Genomic DNA, 19,980 nt, shown 5'->3' on the forward strand with positions numbered 1-19,980 from the left:
CAAGCTTACACGGATCAATAAAGATCCGTCTATTATTCATTCGGCACGTTCTACTGACTTTCTCAGCGCTCTCGTGTCCACGTTATTCCTCCCCCAGGGAATGCTTCCAAGGCGTGACGCGTTAGTAAACGACGAAGCAGCCATGTTCAGATTGGCGAAGCAACCATGAAATAGTTTCTCTGGCAAGTCTTAAGCCATGCTTACACATTTAATAACGTGTCACAGGTCCACTGGGGATGAGGGGAGCAGCAGTTTAGTGGGTGCTGCTCGGGTTAAGCCCCCCCCCCCGGCCGCCCAACGACCGTCACACACACGACCTTCCACGGTCACTGGCCGAGGCGCTTACACAGCCTCAGCATTTGGGGTCCTCCAGAGTGGAGACACCCTTTCTGCCTCTGGCACTTTTTCCCCACCCAAAACCACGCCCCTTTTCCCTGGCCCCGCCCCTTCCCATGTGACAGGTGGGTACTGCAGCCAGCTGTAGCTGCCACTTCTGTTGGGCAACGGGATTAGCGATAATGCCGTCAGAAGGCGCGGGCACGCGGCATTTTGTGGCGCCCGTCAGACAGCAGCTTAGCGGCAGAGCAGCTAAGGGGGTGGGCAAGAGAACCCATTTGCCGCTGTGAACGGCGACACACCCCCACCTCCAGCCTCGGCCCGCCCCACCCCCTACGGATTTCGTGGCGACCCGCACCGAGGTTTCCCGGGAGAGCCACAGCGCACAGAAGCCCTGAGGGGTGACGCCAACTTCCCTGGACGCTGAAAGGCCATCCGTCAACATCCGAGCGGTGTCATTCCGCAAGACGGAATTCCTCCCAGCCTGACAACAAAACAGGCCGAACAGCTTCCTCCCAATCCCGGTCCCTTCTGAGGGGAAGTGAGCAGATCCTTTCCAGCGTGCTATAATAAGTCTGTCCACCACTGAAGGGTGTGATGAATAATTTCTGACTGGAAGATGAAGTAAGCATAATCATCATATTCCACTGCACTAAGCCTGTGAATCCATCCAGAAACACTTTGTGTTAGAGAGAGAAACCTGCTCGGTAGAAACTTACAGAGATACTAGTTAAACACGCATGAAAATACTGGTTAAACACACATGAAGGCACTGGTCAAACACACGTGTTTTGCTTTTACTTATGACTAAACTTCAGTCGTTTGTTTTCTGTGCTCTGACACTGCACAACACAGCACTGACCAACACACCACTGACCAACACAGCACTGCACAACACAGCACTGCACAACACAGCACTGACCAACACAGCACTGACCAACACAGCACTGACCAACACACCACTGACCAACACACGACTGCACAACACAGCACTGCACAACACACCACTGAGCAACACACCACTGACCAACACAACACTGCACAACACAGCACTGGCCAACACAACACTGTGCAACACACCACTTACCAACACACGACTGACCAACACAGCACTGACCAACACAACACAACACTGACCAACACAACACTGCACAAAACAACACTGCACAACACAACAGTGATCAACACACCACTGACCAACACAGCACTGCACAAAACAACACTGCACAACACACCACTGCACAACACACCACTGACCAACACAGCACTGACCAACACAACACTGACCAACACAGCACTGCACAACACACCACTGACCAACACAACACTGACCAACACAACACTGCACATCACAGTGCAACACTGCACAGCTGCACAGTGGTTTGTTCAGGTATTTTAATGACATCATTGTAATGACATCATTGAGCTTGAAGATATCAGAGCCATGTGATTACTGGTCTACCTGGCTGTTCATTACAAAAGCCCTGCTGAGAGGCAGTCAATGAAAGTCTGACTTAAAAATCAATGCAAGTTAAATAGCAGTGTTTTATGAGATGAAAAATAACTCCATAGCAAGACCAGAAAAGTATTAATCTTAATCAAGTTATTCAGGGTTATAAACATTTATACACATCTCTCAGAAGCTTGTGGTAATCCAACTATTCCTAATATCATGTCCTTTTAAATCCTTTTCTCTTTATAAACAAGTTGTTTGTTATTAAATCACTTTTGTTGTAGTTAATTCTTCACATGTAAACAGTACCTGGCTATAGAAGAAACATCACAAGATCACTGGGGGAAGACATATGCTAATGTCAGTCGTCAATCAACCAGAGCTCAATCAGAGGTCTGTTTTTGGGAAGCCACAGAGCCTGACCCAGCTGAGGCGGTTGTGCCGCACAGGAACCGCATTAGCTCACTTCTGGTCCGCTTCAGGTCATGGCGCCTACACACCGAGCATAATTCATCCCGCTCTTTATCCATAAACGCCACAGCTGGGTTCCGACATTTACCCATAATCTAACGGGCCCTGTTAAGTCATCACATTTTAAAGAGAGCGGCGGACGCCTCTTGACACGCCAGCCACTACCAATCAAATCACCTAGGTAACGTCTGCAGCCTAATCGCCATGGCACACATGTCGCCCCTCGTCATCCTGGCAGATAAAGCCCACTGTCAGCTCTGCACGCCACTCTGAATGGAGCTTTGTAGAGACAATGGTGCATCCGCACACCATTACAGCAATGAGCATTATGTGGTAGAGAATAGCAACGCAGAGCTACAAACAGGCTACAATGGCATGTGTAGTGTGTAATGAGCGTAGCGTAGCAGTGCAGTACTGTAATTATCCACCGAGTTGGTCATTGATCTAAATGAATGGATGGTCATTTAGAATTAACCATAAATGCCACTCTCGTTATATAATGAACAGGAGCAGAGATTCTTGTTTTTATTTGTCATTAGGTATTTAGTTTTTTGGGGGTTTTTTGTGGGGGGGTTGTATTTCATTGTTTGTTTGATTGTTTTCTTACTCTACAAAAGTCAGAAGCTGTAGCTACACATTATCTTTAAACAGCTGTCTTCTGGAGACGCAGGACAGCGGTTGCGTGGACTCTGTGCGTGTCTTCCACAGGGGACAACAGCAGGAAGCAGCCCAGGGCTCCAGCGTACAACCCAGTAACTCCGCCCACATGACTCAGTGTACAGCCCAGTAACTCTGCCCACAGGAATATACACATTCAGAATATACACATACAGCAACTACCACACACACACACACACACACACACACACACACACACACTTTACACTCCAGTTCCCCTGCTCAAGACGGCTCTGTGTGTGACTGGAAGGCAGATAGGGTAACGTTTAGTACAGAACTCTGGCTTGTCATCGCATCACAATCAAACGTGTGGGCGGAGCACCGAAAGGGCGGGGCTTGGCCGTGTTTACACCGCAGATGTGTTTTCCACGTCTCTGCACACTGGCATGGATCAGGAGCTCCAGGTAGTCCCGGGACTGTCCTGAGGATGTCCTTCACAACATGTCATGATGTGATCGTGCTAATAGTTCCAACAAAGACGCCAATGTAGATAAGACCCGATTTAAGATGTTATTTTTCCCATATAATGTTGTTTTTCCCAAGTTTTTTCCTATATATTTTTCCTTCTTTTAGCTAATTTATACTCTTGTGGGGTCTTTTCTGTGCTGAAGGAGGCACATCAGAAGCTTAGCTGGTGAAAATCATTACACTACCATTATATTAGTTTTACATTTCCAGCAGATGTTTACTACTGTTCTTGTTTGTTCTGAAGATACTTTTGCCTTAATTCATATTTCATGATACCCTGTGGCATGCAAATATTTCAAAGCAAACGTATCATTAATTAAATGGCAAATTAAAGGCAGAAAAAAATATGATTTGACTATAAATGAAAGAAGGCTGAGCATGAAGGCTAGCAGTTAGCATGTGCTGTCATATTCATCAGACATGAGCGTAATTATCCCTTAAGGAGGAATATTCAGATCACAGTCTGACTTCACGGAAGGTCCAGAGGACGTCTTTGGCCCCTCCTCCTGTCCGAATGACATCTTTGGCCCCTCCTCCTGTCTGGATGACGTCTTTGGCCACTCCTCCTGTCCGAATGACTTCTTTGGCCCCTCCTCCTGTCCGGATGACGTCTTTGGCCACTCCTCCTGTCTGAATGATGTCTTTGGCCACTCCTCCTGTCCGAATGACGTCTTTAGCCCCTCCTCCTCTCTGGATGATGTCTTTGGCCCCTCCTCCTGCCTTTGGCCACTCCTCCTGTCTGAATGACGTCTTTGGCCCCTCCTCCTCTCTGGATGATGTCTTTGACCCCTCCTCCTGCCTTTGGCCACTCCTCCTGTCTGGATAACTGTGTTCTCAGGCTGCTTGGCCAACTTTAGCAGTGTGGCCAGAGTTCATACAGGTTGTAACCCACATTACCACTTTCCCAAGCTCTTATTGGGCAGGAAGGATGCCGGTGTCCTCTAAATCACTCTGGAATGATGGATCAACAATTTCTGGCTATATTATCTCATGAGGAAGCGACATGAGAGGGTTTCCTCTAGATTAGCAGCTACTGGGCACTGGTGTATTTGTGTATTTGGATGGTTTAACAAAGAAATTACAAAGAAGAATTTGATGGAGGGTTTTTTCCCCCCTCTTTCCATTCTGGATAAAGGCCAGAAGTTTGTTAAAAGCTTCTACAAAGAACCCGGTTTTCCAGAGTTAACAGGATATATGGTTTCAGTGAAATTTTGTCCTGTGAAACCTTTAAAGTGGCTGTTTGACGAGGAGAAGAAAAGAAGGAGCAGACAGTATTGGTGAAAGAGAGAGACGGATCGCGAGAGACCACAATGGCTTTTCATTCCTCTTCGTGTAGCCATGCAGGTTGAGAGGCAGGGTCAAGTTTCCCGTGCTCATCAGGTAAATAGTCCTTTGTACAAGAGCACAGTCTAATCCTCTGCCTTGGAGAGGGGACGTGTTCCTGTGTAGTCTTGCGTGTCTGCAAAACCACAGACAAAGACACACTCACATCTCCCCTCTCTAATTCATCCTCTGCCTCTCTCTCTGTCTGACTGCCTCTCTCTCTCCCTCAATGCCTTTACCGCTATGGAATCTCCTTCATTGCCTTGCCGAGCTGGCACGCACACCTCTCCCATCTAAGTGTGTAGCTACACTCTAAAAGAGCAAAATGGATTGGCATCAAATATTGATATCTCTTATCTGTTGGTTACACCAAGGACAGCCACTTCAACACACACACACACACACACACACACACACACACACACACACACACACACACACACACACGTATATAAAGCTCAGTTTTTCACAAAATGAAATGCTTTCTACTTGTTCCATGCAAAAAAAACAAAGCGTGGCTAAAAATAAGTAGTTAGCCATGCAACAATGGGAGCCGATCTTCAAAGAGGAAAGGAGTATAACCTGCTGAAGTGTGGGCCGACACCCTTCATACTTTATGCATGAAACCGCTGGAGTCAGGCTGCCTTTGGCTCGCTCAGACTCGGATGTTTGCCTTGAATATTTAATTTGAAAGAAATCCTTAACATTCTGCTTTATTCTAACAATCACAGCATCAGCCTTTAAGCTACATACAAGCGGAAAAACCCCAGCACACAGCCACTTACAGCTTGGGACTTAAACATGCAGTTAGCAGTTAGAAATGGTGACTTCTAAAGAAGCATTTGTTAATCACACCTGAATCGAATACTTGTTATTACTTCTTAGTGATATAAATAAGTGATTTCTATCACTCATTTGTTTATTAAGTGATATATAACCTTTATTAATGATCATGTCCTGCTCTTTTAGAGTTCCAGGGTAATTACTGTTTGGTCCAGTCCTGGTAAATCCTTCTAGGACTAAACTGGAAGAGACAGGTGTCTCAAACATCCCCAACCACAAACAGACCAGTGTTGACATTCTAATACAGTTATCTTACACAAAGGCTTCTTGTTCCTAGATCAGCTCACCTACTCCAGGACAGATAAATATGAATCAGAAAGTAAAAACCTTGATAAGCGAGTGCTACTTTCTCATTTCCTGGTTGGCCACTGAGTGAGGGAGAGGGGAGAGGTATTTAAAAAAAACAACCCAATGTGACATTTTCAGTTATTTCCATGAAAAAATCTGATGGCCACCACACAGTGGGGGAGTGGGGAGGAGCACAGACTCTTCCCAGAATGCCATACTCCTCTCTGCAGACCTAGTTAGTTATAAATTAAATTGCTTTAGATAGGTGATTTAATGGTGAATTAGTGGTGTGTGATGGTTTAACCAGTTTTTATTTTTTCATCTTGAAGATGTGTTACCCGTGCTACTGTCTTCATGTATCATTTTAGTTACCCTTCCCTCATTTTCTCTTCTAGTTTAGTCCTTTGTCTGTTCTTGTTGTGTTTGATTAATGAAAGTCATTACTCTTTGGGATAAGCTGGCATTACTCTGGGTTTTCTGCTATGTAGACACTACAATATGCTGAAACTCCAATATTCCAGCCTATGGTGTATTCTCTCTGTATAGTGAATCTGAACAAATACCTATAGTGAACTATGTCCAAGTAGGAGTATTGACACATTTAGACTGTTGTAAAAATGTAAACTTAATTGGAAATGTAGAGCATCTTGCAAAGTCTAAAAAAAATGGTGGAACTGTATTATTTGAGTGTTTGGTGGAGCTGTATCATGTGAGTGTTTAGAGTAGCTGTATCATGTGAGTGTTTAGTGGAGCTATATCCTATGAGTGTTTGGTGGAGCTGTACCATGTGAGTGTTTAGTGGAGCTGTATTATGTGAGTGTTTGGTGGAGCTGTATAATGTGAGTGATGGAGCTGTATCATGTGAGTGTTTAGTGTAGCTGTATCATGTGAGTGTTTAGTGGAGCTGTATCATGTGAGTGTTTGGTGGAGCAGTATCATGTCAGTGTTTACTGGAGCTGTATTATGTGAGTGTTTGGTGGAGCTGTATCATGTGAGTGGTGGAGCTGTATCATGTGAGTGTTTAGTGGAGCTGTATCATGTGAGTGTTTAGTGGAGCTGTATTATGTGAGTGTTTGGTGGAGCTGTATCATGTGAGTGGTGGAGCTGTATTATGTGAGTGTTTGGTGGAGCTGTATAATGTGAGTGGTGGAGCGGTATCATGTGAGTTTACTGGAGCTGTATTATGTGAGTGTTTGGTGGAGCTGTATTATGTGAGTGGTGGAGCTGTATCATGTGAGTGTTTAGTGTAGCTGTATCATGTGAGTGTTTAGTGGAGCTGTATCATGTCAGTGTTTACTGGAGCTGTATTATGTGAGTGTTTGGTGGAGCTGTATCATGTGAGTGGTGGAGCTATATCATATGAGTGTTTGGTGGAGCTGTATCATGTGAGTGTTTAGTGGAGCTGTATTATGTGAGTGTTTGGTGGAGCTGTATCATGTGAGTGGTGGAGCTGTATTATGTGAGTGTTTGGTGGAGCTGTATAATGTGAGTGGTGGAGCGGTATCATGTGAGTTTACTGGAGCTGTATTATGTGAGTGTTTGGTGGAGCTGGATCATGTGAGTGTTTGGTGGAGCAGTATCATGTGAGTGTTTGGTGGAGCTGTATCATGTGAGTGCTTAGTGGAGCTGTATTATGTGAGTGTTTGGTGGAGCTGCATCATGCGGGTGTTTGTTGACTCCATGTGCTTTGTGCTTGTGTTTCATAGCTTTACTAAATGGCCATCTACTAAATTAATTTCTTTCTTTTTCCTTTAACATTCACAGTCAGTGCATCTACAATGGTTTCCTCTCACTCCAGACATCAAGAGTCAAACATTAGGCTCAATTGCACATAGTCTTAATACCATATCATTAGAAAACAGTGTATGGATTAATGAGGGACATGGCAATCGGTTAATGAAGGTAAAAGGGTAGGGCAGGTAGATGCAGGTTGCACAATTTCAATAAACTGCAAACAATCCTAATAAACTTCACAAGGCCAGGGAAAATATATCACATTTACAAGCGCCCAGAAGCTTGTGCTGATGGTAAATCAAAGCCACAGTGTCAGCATCCAAACCCAGCAGGTGTATATCACCTGTGATGATCTCCTTCTTAATCAACCTCAGCACAGAACACTAATAAAAGATGATTGTGTTCCAGTTAGCAAAGTCGAGCTAAAATATTCTTCTCGAGAGGCCCAGGCTGAGGAACACTTTGCATGTCAAATAAACCTTCAAACCATAGTGAAGTAAAAATAACTCGAATAATAATGTGATTCCTTCAATTACAACGGTACACTGTATTCTCAATAACTTCCCTTGAACAGTAAATTACAAGCCACATATTATTTGCCACGATACCCCACAAAGCCTGAAGCATATGTTATACTCAATAACAGACACTCTCTTCACACATACAAGAGAAAAGTTTGTAAAAGAAAAAGAGTGTGAAAGAAAACAGACTCTGCGATATATTGACACGGCATTTAGCTGATGCTTTTATCCAAAGCGACTTACAAGTACGAGAGTAATTGAAGGTTAAGGGTCTTTCTCAGGGGCCAAACAGTGGCAACTTGGCAGTGGCTTGAACCGGCAACTTTCTGATTAACAGTCATCACACATCAAACAAACACACACACACACACACACACACACACACACACACACACACACACACACACACACACACTCTCTCTCACTCTCACTCATTCACACTCTCTCACTCTCACTCATTCACACACTCTCACACACACACACACACACACTTTCTCACTCTCACTCATTCACACTCTCTCACACACACACACGCACACTCACTCTCACTCATTCACACTCTCTCACACACACACACACTCTCACTCTCACTCATTCACACTCTCTCACACACACACACTCTCACTCTCACTCATTCACACACTCACACACACACACACTCTCTCACTCTCACTCATTCACACACTCACACACACACACACGCACACGCATGCACACGCACACACGCACACACACACACACACACACTCTCACACACACACACACACACACACACACACACTCTCTCACTCTCACTCATTCACACACACACACACACACACACACACATATACACACACTCTCTCACTCTCACTCATTCACACACTCTCACACAAACACACACTCTCACACACGCACACACACACACACACACACACACACACACACACACACACACACACACACACACACACACACACGGCTGCCATCACGGGGCTTGGTTTAATGTAACTTCTAAATCAGCTTTGCTCACCCTCTGGTTCCCTAAAAGGAAATCACCCAAACTAAGCCCCAGTAATTACCTCCACAGTTCACCAGAGAGGACTCATTTCACCAGAGAGGTCTAATTTCCGTCACCTCGTGACTATTTCAGGAGTGGCGGCCACGCGTGATTGATGGTTTATGAAACCGTTTTTAACAGTCCTGACATTTTGATGAAACAAGCTGCTCTCTGAACGTTCCTCCACGGGAACGACTCCCCTGCCGTCCTCCAACCCTGGTGTGGCTCCTTGATCAGGGCTCTTTAGGGAGAAGGCAGAGACCCTCGAGATTGACACCCCCCCCGGAGCCGGCCCCTTTCATCAGCGCCGAGGTTTGTTGCTGAAGAGGAGCGCCGACCCGGTGGAGGTCACGGAGGTGAGAGAGGCCTGCTCCGACACCCAGTCTCAAGAACTGCATCAAGCATAACAGCACCGAGATAAGGCTCCTTGCCCTCACGTTACGAGCAGTGAGACTGCATGCGGCAGGTCGCGTCTCTGGAGATCGAGGAGTGGGAGGGGCTAGGAGAGGGATTTTAGACTGAACCTGACTCAGAGTGTCTTCACCTCATGCGCCTTGCGTGCGGTCACCAAGTGTCATTTACAACCGGATGCCGTCTGTAACCCAATAACAGGGCTGAACAACGTAGGCAGGAGCTAGTTGAGTTACTCAGGGTCCAGGGTCCCAAGAAATCTGCTTAAATACATCTGGACACTCATCTGTCTCATACAGGGAAGAAGGACACGTCCTAGCAATGAATCGGATTTAAGTTGTTGGCTTTGAAACACAGGACATTGATTGAAAGAGACATGAGAACAAATTTCTCATCGAGAACATTACCTATCTTGTCCTTTTCTCTGTGAGATGATTTATCACTTCATCTGCCAAATTATTTGTTTTCAGGACGATATGTAGCATCTGTGGCGTGAGAGGGATGTAGATACATACATAAGCAGTTCATGTCTCGAGAAAGTGAACAAAACAGCAGCGATGTTATCATAAAATAACCCCATTCATAATAGACAAACAAACCCAAGGCAAACACACACGCGCGCGCGCATAAAATAACCCCATTCATAATAGTCCGTCATAAACCCGCCTTTCTGGAACCTGATACGGCCATTTTCCAATGTCAAGAGAATGTCCCAAAGGAAGGAGAGGTGTTTGCCTGCCAAACAAAACCAAGGCAAACACGCACACACATGCACACGCACACACACACACACACACACACACACACACGCACACACGCGCGCACACACACACACCTCTGCTGTATCCCTGACATCGAGCTCTCAGGGAATGCTCATATTTAGTCTTTGTTTTGTTTTGTTTCTGGAAGAAGCCTGATATGAACTAGTGTATAGTTAAATTCAAACTCTCAGTGGGCTTTTGCATGGAGAACCTGTTTAAAAAAAAAACAGGGCAGGTGATGTCTGAATATTTTGTGTACCTGTATATTAATACACACATACAAGAAAGAGCACATGCTGTGTTTATGGATGTTTGCCTAAACAATTTTGGGAAGTGTATTTATAGTGCATTTATGGTATGAATCGGTAAAAATTAATTTACAGTATAAACGTGTCAAAAGCAGTTCACTCATAAAAAAGGCCGGTAAAGACTGACGCAGCGTGCGCAGGACAGGAACGTACATCACAGTCTTCAGGAACTAAAGAAAACATCTCACTTTTTACTGTCATTCGGTAAACATCAACACTCGATTTACATGCAGATAACATTTAATGTCACATATCCACAGTAAAGTGACAAATCCATGTTGCTACGCTCCCAGTGTGTGTGTGTGTGTGTGTGTGTGTGTGTGTCTCCACAGAGCTGGGTGTTGCTGACATATTGCCTATCACAACAGCAACAAAGGAAAGAGGGAATGTGGGATAGCGAAGGGAGCGGCGCGGAAGGGTGCAGAACTTCCCCAGTGATGAACTGAATGAAATTTCGATTAGATCCCCAGCTTCAGCTGGCCAGGCAGCCGAGGAAAAGAAACGTATGCAGTGTGGGAGAAACGAGAAGCAGTGAGAAAGGATCGAGGTTTGGGAGCTTTCTCGTCACACTACGGGGACGGCGTGGAAACTGTTTGGAGAGCGGAGCCGATTAAATAAACCTAATGGTTGGTAACAAGCTGTACATGAATGTTTCTGCATGCCTGAATACCGACACCTGGGTAATGCACACCAGTTCAGCAGGTGGGAGGAAACCCGACTGTCCGTATAGAACGCGTGTCTCAACTGGCTAAAAACGCCTCCTGCATTGCAGTGCAGTCTTGCTAAAATATTTAGTTGTATTTATAATCAGAAACCCCCCCACAAAAAAAACAAACCTGTTTTTCTGTCCATGGGGAAACCATCCTTTAACACACTCTTTCACTCTAGCACGCTGACTGTGGAGCCAAACTGAGCTGCTAATTTTTAATACCATCTCACGCCGTTCTCGAAACGGCTGTTCTTTGCATGCACACCAGCTTGTAGTGGTCCGCTTAAAAACTCCCCCTCTGCCCTGAAGGAGACGTCGTGATCGATGCGTCTCGCTCCCCGAGTCCGTTCAGACACCCGGCACCAAAGGCGGTGACCCTGGAGGGCGGCGCGCGGGCGCTCCGTCGCTTTCTCGCTATTTAAAAGGCATTGATGTGCCAAACACAGGGCACGCACTGCATAAAAATACGGCGAGGAAGAGCGCGGCAGATAAGCAGTAATCTTCGCAGAGAGGAGGAGGACGGTTAAAAGTGCAGCACAATGCCAGACGCTGTTCGTATCTGAGGCCTGTAACGGCCCAGAAAGCACAACAAATAGCATTGTCATATATTTATGGGCAAACTCTTAAAAGCCAAAGTAGACCGTGCACAGGTGTTTGGGGCAGATAAGGCCAGTCCTGCCCAGACTTGGTTAAGGCAACCTGCTCCAAAACCCAGAGGAGGGGTAGGCCAAAGAGAGGAAGGCAGAGAAATACATATTTCTGTATTCAGAGTTGTCAATCATGGTGCCATTGTATGAGGAAGAGAACTTTTCATTCAGCGGAGACACACGTAAGGACCGGTCAGAGTGAGACCGAATTATTAAGGTGAGGGATTATGGGATTGGGGAGGGAGCCGCCATCTCCGTCAGAGCCCCCGGAGTGCGCGGAGTTCTGAGGGAAATCCGAACGCAGCCTTAAAGGAACGCTGTATATCACGTGCCACCTTTGTTTGGTTTCATTGTTGAAATCTTATCTGCTTGCCTTGTAAACCACTATCAAAAAAAAAAAAAAAAGATTCAATTATGACTGGCAACGAGACGTGACTCAATAGCATATTTTCTCAGGGGTTAAACACTTCTGCTGATGCCGATTACAGCACATTGTCACGAGAACACCCGTAAATCCCAGAGGCTGTCACAAATCATTCATGTATTGTAATTCCCAGCAAATGAATTGGACTTTCTGGTCTGCCACTTGAATGCGCCCATCTGAAGGCGTCATTCACAGCCCCGAGCATTAGGGACCGTATCCAATTCACGGCCGCTGTCGAGTGCAAGAGACCATCTCCAAACTACGCTACTTAAATTAGACACACTTCTGCTCCTTTTAACACATGGTTCCTTCATCTGTGTCAGGAGGTGTTGCACCAATTATTATTTTATTTTTCTGAAATTAGTTTGCAAGGTGCCAGTGTATGTCTGCTACGTAATGATGGTAACTATTACCACTAACATCAATAAAACATCAGATTGAGTAATATGATTTCAACGCGGAACAATTCTTAGTGCCAGCGAGACACAAAAATATCTACAAGAGAAGTAGCTTCAGCGCGAACACCGAGTCCAAAGAGTCTCTGGACCGGACAGGTGTTCTCCGGGCCGCTGTTATGGAGGGCAGGGTCCTCTTTAAGACAGTGTGTGAGAGGTTGCTGTCCACCCGGTCTCTCCTGAGAAGGACAGACGCGCTCTCCAGTTAGCGGTGACACGCTCCTCGCTCACGTCCTTCAGGAGACGCGGGGTGGAAACCGCATTACGAAGCGGGCGGCATGAGAGGGAAGAAGCAGAGTGGGGCGACCCACATTCCCAGTAAATAGGACAATTCCGGGGAAAACAGAGAAATAGCTGCGATGGTCACCTTCAGTTATTGGTGCCAAGGCCAAAGCCGTAATTCTGTTTCATCTCAGAAGACCACAGACTAAAAGCATTCGGGAAACAGTAACCCTCTTCTGGGTTAGAGGAGATTGCTCAATCTACCATGATGTTTCCTGCCATACATGAAGAAGCAAACCCACGTGCGAATTATCAATATCGGCTCTTAGGATGTTGATCCCGGCAACCATGTCCTGCCCGGCAACCATGTCCTGCCCGGCCTTAGCACTTCACATCCTGATTGCTTGAGCGCGTCCTGTAATATTCAGGCTGTGACAAGTTGGTCATTTCGGGTCCACAATATGCAGTTAATTGGTCGTACAAAATCTTCCTCTTGGATAAAGGGGGTAATTACATTTTTTATTACATGACTGTGGGAAAACCAAGTACCTAAGCAAAGTATTTCAGACATTTTAACGTTTTCTGCTACCAACACAGAGAAAAGTACTTTAACAATTGTAATTGTAATTTAACAATAATATTTGAAAAAAATCTAACAGTATTTATTTTTATTAAATACATTTTTTATCATGAAAGTAACATTTTTTTTTTTCCATTTTAAATGTAACTAATGTCTAGAATCTTAAAGAATGAGAGCAACCGTGTGTGTGTTTGGGTGAGAGAATCTCACCCAATTTGCTGTCGACAGATGTAATTACAGATCAATTAAAAACTACTTAGGGGGACAATTACAAGCTTTTGCTAGGCGTCTTCAAGCAAGGTGCAGAGTTCCACAGACAGCTGAGCGTAATGTGTGCTGAGTGTCAGCCGCAGATCAGTAAAGCAGCGTGAGGGTCAGGGCAAGACTCCCTTCTAATGATGTTCCTGTCCGGAGGGGAAAAGATGACAGAACGGGTTAAATCCAGATATCCCAACAACCCTGACGACTCCAGGGCAGACGGGCGGGGGGTGCAGCATCAAAATGAGAGCTTTTCCGTCTCTTTGATGATCCATACATGAACGTGTGACAGTAAAAAGCAAGGAAGGACATGTGATAATGTGAGAGTTATGAAGCAGCTCTCTGTCAGCCAGAGGAGCGACATTCCCGTGTCCCTGACGCTCCTGGTCCAGGCCTTGGGCGCGGATTCGGTGCCATTAAATCACGGCTGAACGAGCTCGTGGGTGTCTCGCCGTGGACATAAACGCGACTTGTTCCCTCCGGCTAAAGGACATATCGAGTGAAATGCTCCGGTTGACGTCCTCCGGTAATGTGTACCCAACAGCTGATGTCACTGGCCTTTCTGTGACCTGTCACAGGTAGCTGCGCACGTCTGGACCTGGCACCAGAAACAGGCAAATCTATCTGGACCTGCCATTACCATCTTTAGCTCAGCAGGGGTGTTTTTTAAATTCTATTATAAGTTTTATAGTGTCAGACTTGCATATCTAAACCCGAGAGTTTCCACCTTCTAGACTGTTCATATGTAAATAGAGAGAAGGGTGTGCTGGCTAGTGAAAAGGTATGTTTACTCAAATGGATCTCTGCATTGTTCTAAAAATGTAATTTTTATTGAAGAGCCTTATCTAGTGGAACTACTATACATGCAACATGACTTGCGCTTTGCTTTTAAATTCACACTGCATCGATGGTGCAAGTTCTTCAAAACCAAAAAAAGGATATTTCGATATTTAAATTCCTTTTGACTGTAGATTGCATCTTTGTCCAAACCCCTGACCCTAAACAGATCACTCTTATTTCCCAAAGCTCTGCTTGAGCTTTCAGCGTGATTAACAATCAAACACTCCACTGTAGGCCTCCCAGTCCGGCTAAGCGCACTCATAAATCTACAGATGTCCGACAGCATAGGAAGAACACTGACTGGACTGCACATATGCATCTAGTAAACAATTCATGCGAGAACCCAAAAAACACCACGCATGAGCAGCTAGTAAATAGTACACATAAACACTCAGAAAACACCACTCAAGGGCACCCAGAAAACACTGCACACAAGTGGCCAGAAAACTCTGCACACAAACACTCAGCAGTAGTGCGTTTGTTCTGTGCGAATGTGTACAAAAGAAGAGGCACATTAGTCAGGTTTTGCGTAAAGTAAATGAAGAAAAGACATGATGGTGATCAGAATTAGCTCTGAAAAAGTTTCGTCTATGTGTCTAGCGGAACATCTGCATGTCACGTGACTGAACAACCGCAATTCAAGGCCCCAGCTAACTGGGTCACTGTGAGTGAGAAGGTAAATGAAATAAAGTGCTGTTGATGAACACCTCTCAGCTCCGAAAGGGAAAATGACTGCTCTTGACAAAATATCCACACAGAAAGAGAGCGAGAGAGAGATACAAAGAAAGGGGTGACTAAACACAGGTCAAAAACATTTACTTTTTTCCCCCAGAGATTGTCTTTGACCTTAACTTGGATGACAGTTTTAACAGAGCCAAATTGCTCCCCTGCCTCTGTCAAATCAGGGAATGCATGTGTCTAAATGACTCGTCATCCGAGCACCCCGCCACTCTGTGCAGACATTCCCACTCAGCAGATGACCTCTCCCTACTGGCAATAAAGAGCCAGGCAGCTTCCCAAGTTGGCACATAAATCACATTACTGGAGGGGCTCATGGAACACTGGAGGTCTGGGTACTTGACGTCTTCTATCACACACACACACACACACACACACACACACACACACACATTAAGATACCTTCTGTATTTATTATTTAAATTGGCACTGCAAATATAAAGCAGAAAGTTGGCTAAATCCAGGCTCAAATGTTATTTTATGGATGGTGGCATGCTGTTTGTGTCCACACTGCTCTGATGTTCCTTTATGGATGGTGGCACGCTGTGCCCACGCGGCTCAAACGTTCCTTTGCTTTCCTGCTCTTGGCAACCTTTCTCTTCTTGCTGACAAACTCCATTATAAACCTGACAAATCCATCCCTGCACCTTTGGAGGTTTTTTTTTCTCCATCTTCAGAAGAAAGCAGAGAGCGGAGTGGAAATGAGACTTCATTCTTTTCTTGTGACTGGTGGAAGGCTGTGAGGAATAAATCAGGTGCTCGGGCGCCGGCGCACCGTCAGGGTCGCTGCAGGACAGCCCAGGCCTCGCCCCGCCCTAACCCCGCCCTAGCCCCGCCCTGGCCCCGCCTTAGCCCCGCCTCAGCCCCGCCGCTGCACAGACCGGGCACCGTGCAGAGGCGCTGGTGGCCTCCGGAAGAGACGCGTGGCCTGTAACGAAGAGCGGTGCGTCGGAAGAGAGGGGCGCGACTGAGAATGCAAACGAGTCTCGCCTGGAAAGACGAAAGCCCGGCCGTGTAAATAAAAACAACAACAAAGCGGAACGAGAACGAGACAGGTGAGATTTCCATCTCGAGCTCACCAAAGGCTGTCGGCGGCCTGGCGAGCTTGCCCCAAGCGTCTTTCAGAAGGCGAACGCAGTGGCTCAGAGCGGAAGATGTCACCTTGTGTTACCTAACAATAAACACAACACTTCCCGGGCCGCTCTTCCTGCACGAGCTTGACAGGGTGAAACAGGTACCCGAGGTATTTGCCTCTGTGATCCGGACGTGCAGTGCGGCGCGCCCGACTTACCAACGCCCCGGAGATGACGAACGGAGCTCCAAGGCCAGATAAGAAATCCGTCCCTGCCGCCTCCCATCTGAGCCGCGGCGGCCCGCGCGCTCCTTTGTAATTCGGCGGATCGTGTTTCAAAAGAGGCAGAGGAGCAGAGGAGCAGAGGAGCGTGATAGAGGGAGGGCCGCTCTAAGGGCAGGAAGAGGAGGCAGGATTTCCAGACAGGTTGTCAGATGAGAACGGCAGGGCAGGACTGGTTTGGTAGCTCGTCTTCAGACGCCTGCTCAGACTGGCCAGCTGCCTCCTGACCGCGGGCGGCATCTCGGCTTTCAGCCGGACCGCCCATCTGTACAGGAAACCGCGTTTCCGCCTGGACAGCAGCACGCAAGCTGAGTGATATTCTGACATTTTAATTATTTCATTATCACCCAGCTCCTCCTGTTATAAGAAGAGGCAGACATGCTGTCATTTCCACTCGAGAGAGCCGCGGTAACTCCTCTCCGCGTTAAACTCCAGTCAATCAACACTTACAGAAAGAGGTCTGTTCTCTTGACGCGGGCGGAGGCAGGCTTGGGAAGCGGGGTGGAGTTTGCAGGTGGAGGTGCCCACTGACAGCGGTCAAGCACACACCTTTGACACACGTCGTGTGCTGCATCCATCAAGCAAAGTGTTGACAAGGTGACCTGGGTCTTAAAAACCCGAGCCAGGAGCACAGACAGGCCCTCTGTCTGTCCACCGCCGAGGTTAAGCCTCCGGCATTAATGAACTACCTGGATAGAAGGCCAAGGAGGGGGGACAGATGTAATAAAGAACGACTTACTGTACGGCACCTCTGCCCAGCCGATGAGAGGACACACCATGCAGGATAAAACTGCAAAGGCACACGCTTCATTAACCACGCCGTGGCTGATGCACCAACAGCGGACTTCAGTGCAATATGCATTCCAGGATACCGTGGCCAAAAATACACACACAAGCTCCCATTTTTTTAACACACACACACACACACCACAAACTCCTTGCGTCAATCAATCTGCATTTAAATTGCAGCAGTGTGTATATGATTGGCTTGTTGAGATTGTTGTTACCTCAGAAAGCGCCACAGGGATCCACACGACATCCCCAAAACGCCAAGACTTTCACCACGCACCACCACGGGACCCTCCGTAAACGGGCCGTACCTGTAACCCGCCGTCTTCCCAGAGAAGCACGCAGGCCGGCTGTCCCCGGGCTGTGTCATTCCCTGTCAGCCCTAATGAATGTTGTTTAAGAGCACACAGGAGGCTGCCGTGATCACAGTCGTGCGAAGCAGAAGGCACACGGCGTGAGTCTCGCGCATAGATCTGCCCCGAGCACATGTCGGTTACACCTGCACAGCTAAACCTCTCAAACAGGGCGGTTGTGAGCCAATGGAGCACTGAGCTCATTACGAAGAAAGGAGATTGATAATATCATTTACCTTCCATGCCTGAGTTGGGATACAATCCTTGTGTGTCTTCCATGTCGCTCTCTCTCTCTGTCTCTTTCTCTGAGTGACTGACAGGTGGAGTGGTTATCTAATCGGCTCCCATGTAGCACTGTCTTCCCCTGTTCAAGTGAAACACTGAAGGGTTGTTCCACCGAGGTCAACAAATTAGCGCAAGCCTCCTGCCTGATGCAGACTCATCTAACCTGTTTGGCCGAGGACTCATATCTCTGCCCCTCCCTGCAAACTTGCCGTGTTCAAACCAGACACACGAGTTCTGGAATAATATGGACTACAGGCCAAAAAAACAAGACTGTCCACTTCCACCTTCAATATTTCCCTTCTTCTGAATGGTAATGTTTTGTGATTATATATATATATATAAAATACGAAAATACAGTTAAACTGATAAGCATCTCACAGTCTAATTTTTAAGTAAACATTCCATTGCTGAATATTTTGTAATGATAATAATAATATTAATAGTAATAATAATAATAATAATAAAAAAAAATGATATTCTGTATATTCTGGGCCAGGTCCATCACCACAAATATGAATTCCAAAGCTAATAGTAATATGGTTCAGCACAGGTGTAGCTGATTTTATTAAACACCACCATCACGAAAACAGCAACATTGAAATCTTGCGATTCTATATGCAAACCTACTTGTGTTGCGAATAAACAGGTGAGCGTGTCAGGCGTAACGAATAGGCCCAGCCTTCAGACTCCACCAGAACCCTGGAGGCCCTTACCTTGCTCCACCCACGCGGCTGGGTCACGAGGGCTGGGCTGACACTTCTGCTTAAAGGTTCTGAACCGACTTGTTCCGAACCGACTGGTGCTCTGCTCTTGATCTCAACTCTCTAAACGTAGAAAAAGCAAAACCACTGTGGCTTTGTGGAGTGAATGAAGGTGGTATTTCTTCCCGCCGAATGAATGTTGGACACATGGTAACCGCTATCAGTGACACACTTGGTGTAACATTACTGATTCTTTATATCACAGGTTACACAAACACTGGTAACAAAATTATAAAAAAGGCGATGAGTTAAAAGAAGGAGAGTGGGGTATGTCTCTCTGTGTGTGTGTGTGTGTGTGTGTGTGTGTGTGTGTGTGTGTGTGCTGAAGGCAAAGCTCTATTGTTCAGCACCCCTGAAGTGAATCTTGAGGACGTCTGAACAGGAAATACGTACTGGTCTCATGTTACCACCAAGGCTCTGGAAATGACAGGATCTTGGCCCTGGTACACCTGGTACACGTTGAGATGCAACTATCTGCCTGCTCAACCCTCACCACACCCCACCCTGGTTCCATTTATCGTATAACACGCACTCGTTGAAAAGCTAGAAACAGAAGCCGAGAGGCTGTGTGTCCTCTCTGACAGTATTAGCATCGCATAGAAAAGAGCACCACAAAGGGCTGCTAATTAGAATTAAGAACAGAGGACAATAGAAGACAAGACTCCCCCGACTCATCTCACAGAGAGGCTCAGGTTGCAGTGCGCACCAGCGAAACTTCCCTGTGTGGACAATTTAAAGACGTGGCCTTTCACCTTTACCTCTTCATGTTGACATCTTATGACCAGCATACTTTAATGGGCCCCAAACGCCTGCAAATGGTGCAGTACATATACTACCTGCATGTGTCCCAACTACGTATTTGAATGTTTTTGCACTTAGCCTGTAAAACCCACGTGCAAAAACGTCTGGGTAGCATTAACATGCCTGCGTC

At 46.4% G+C, this 19,980-nt stretch overlaps 1 protein-coding gene across 2 annotated transcripts in view; it reads right to left on the reverse strand.

The window, feature by feature from the left end:
- Positions 1-18,373, reverse strand: part of naaladl2 (N-acetylated alpha-linked acidic dipeptidase like 2) — a 163,004-nt gene extending 144,631 nt beyond the window's left edge. For both annotated transcript variants that reach the window (XM_026997094.3, XM_081708448.1), the window contains exon 1: positions 18,240-18,373. In XM_026997094.3, coding sequence (XP_026852895.3) covers positions 18,240-18,282 — 43 coding nt within the window. In that variant the 5' untranslated portion in view covers positions 18,283-18,373. The remainder of the gene's footprint in view (positions 1-18,239) is intronic.
- Between the last annotated feature and the right edge of the window lie 1,607 nt (positions 18,374-19,980).

Source organism: Electrophorus electricus, chromosome 26, assembly GCF_041902795.1.
Source record: "Electrophorus electricus isolate QZ-2024a chromosome 26, ASM4190279v1, whole genome shotgun sequence".
Classification (NCBI taxonomy): domain Eukaryota; kingdom Metazoa; phylum Chordata; class Actinopteri; order Gymnotiformes; family Gymnotidae; genus Electrophorus; species Electrophorus electricus.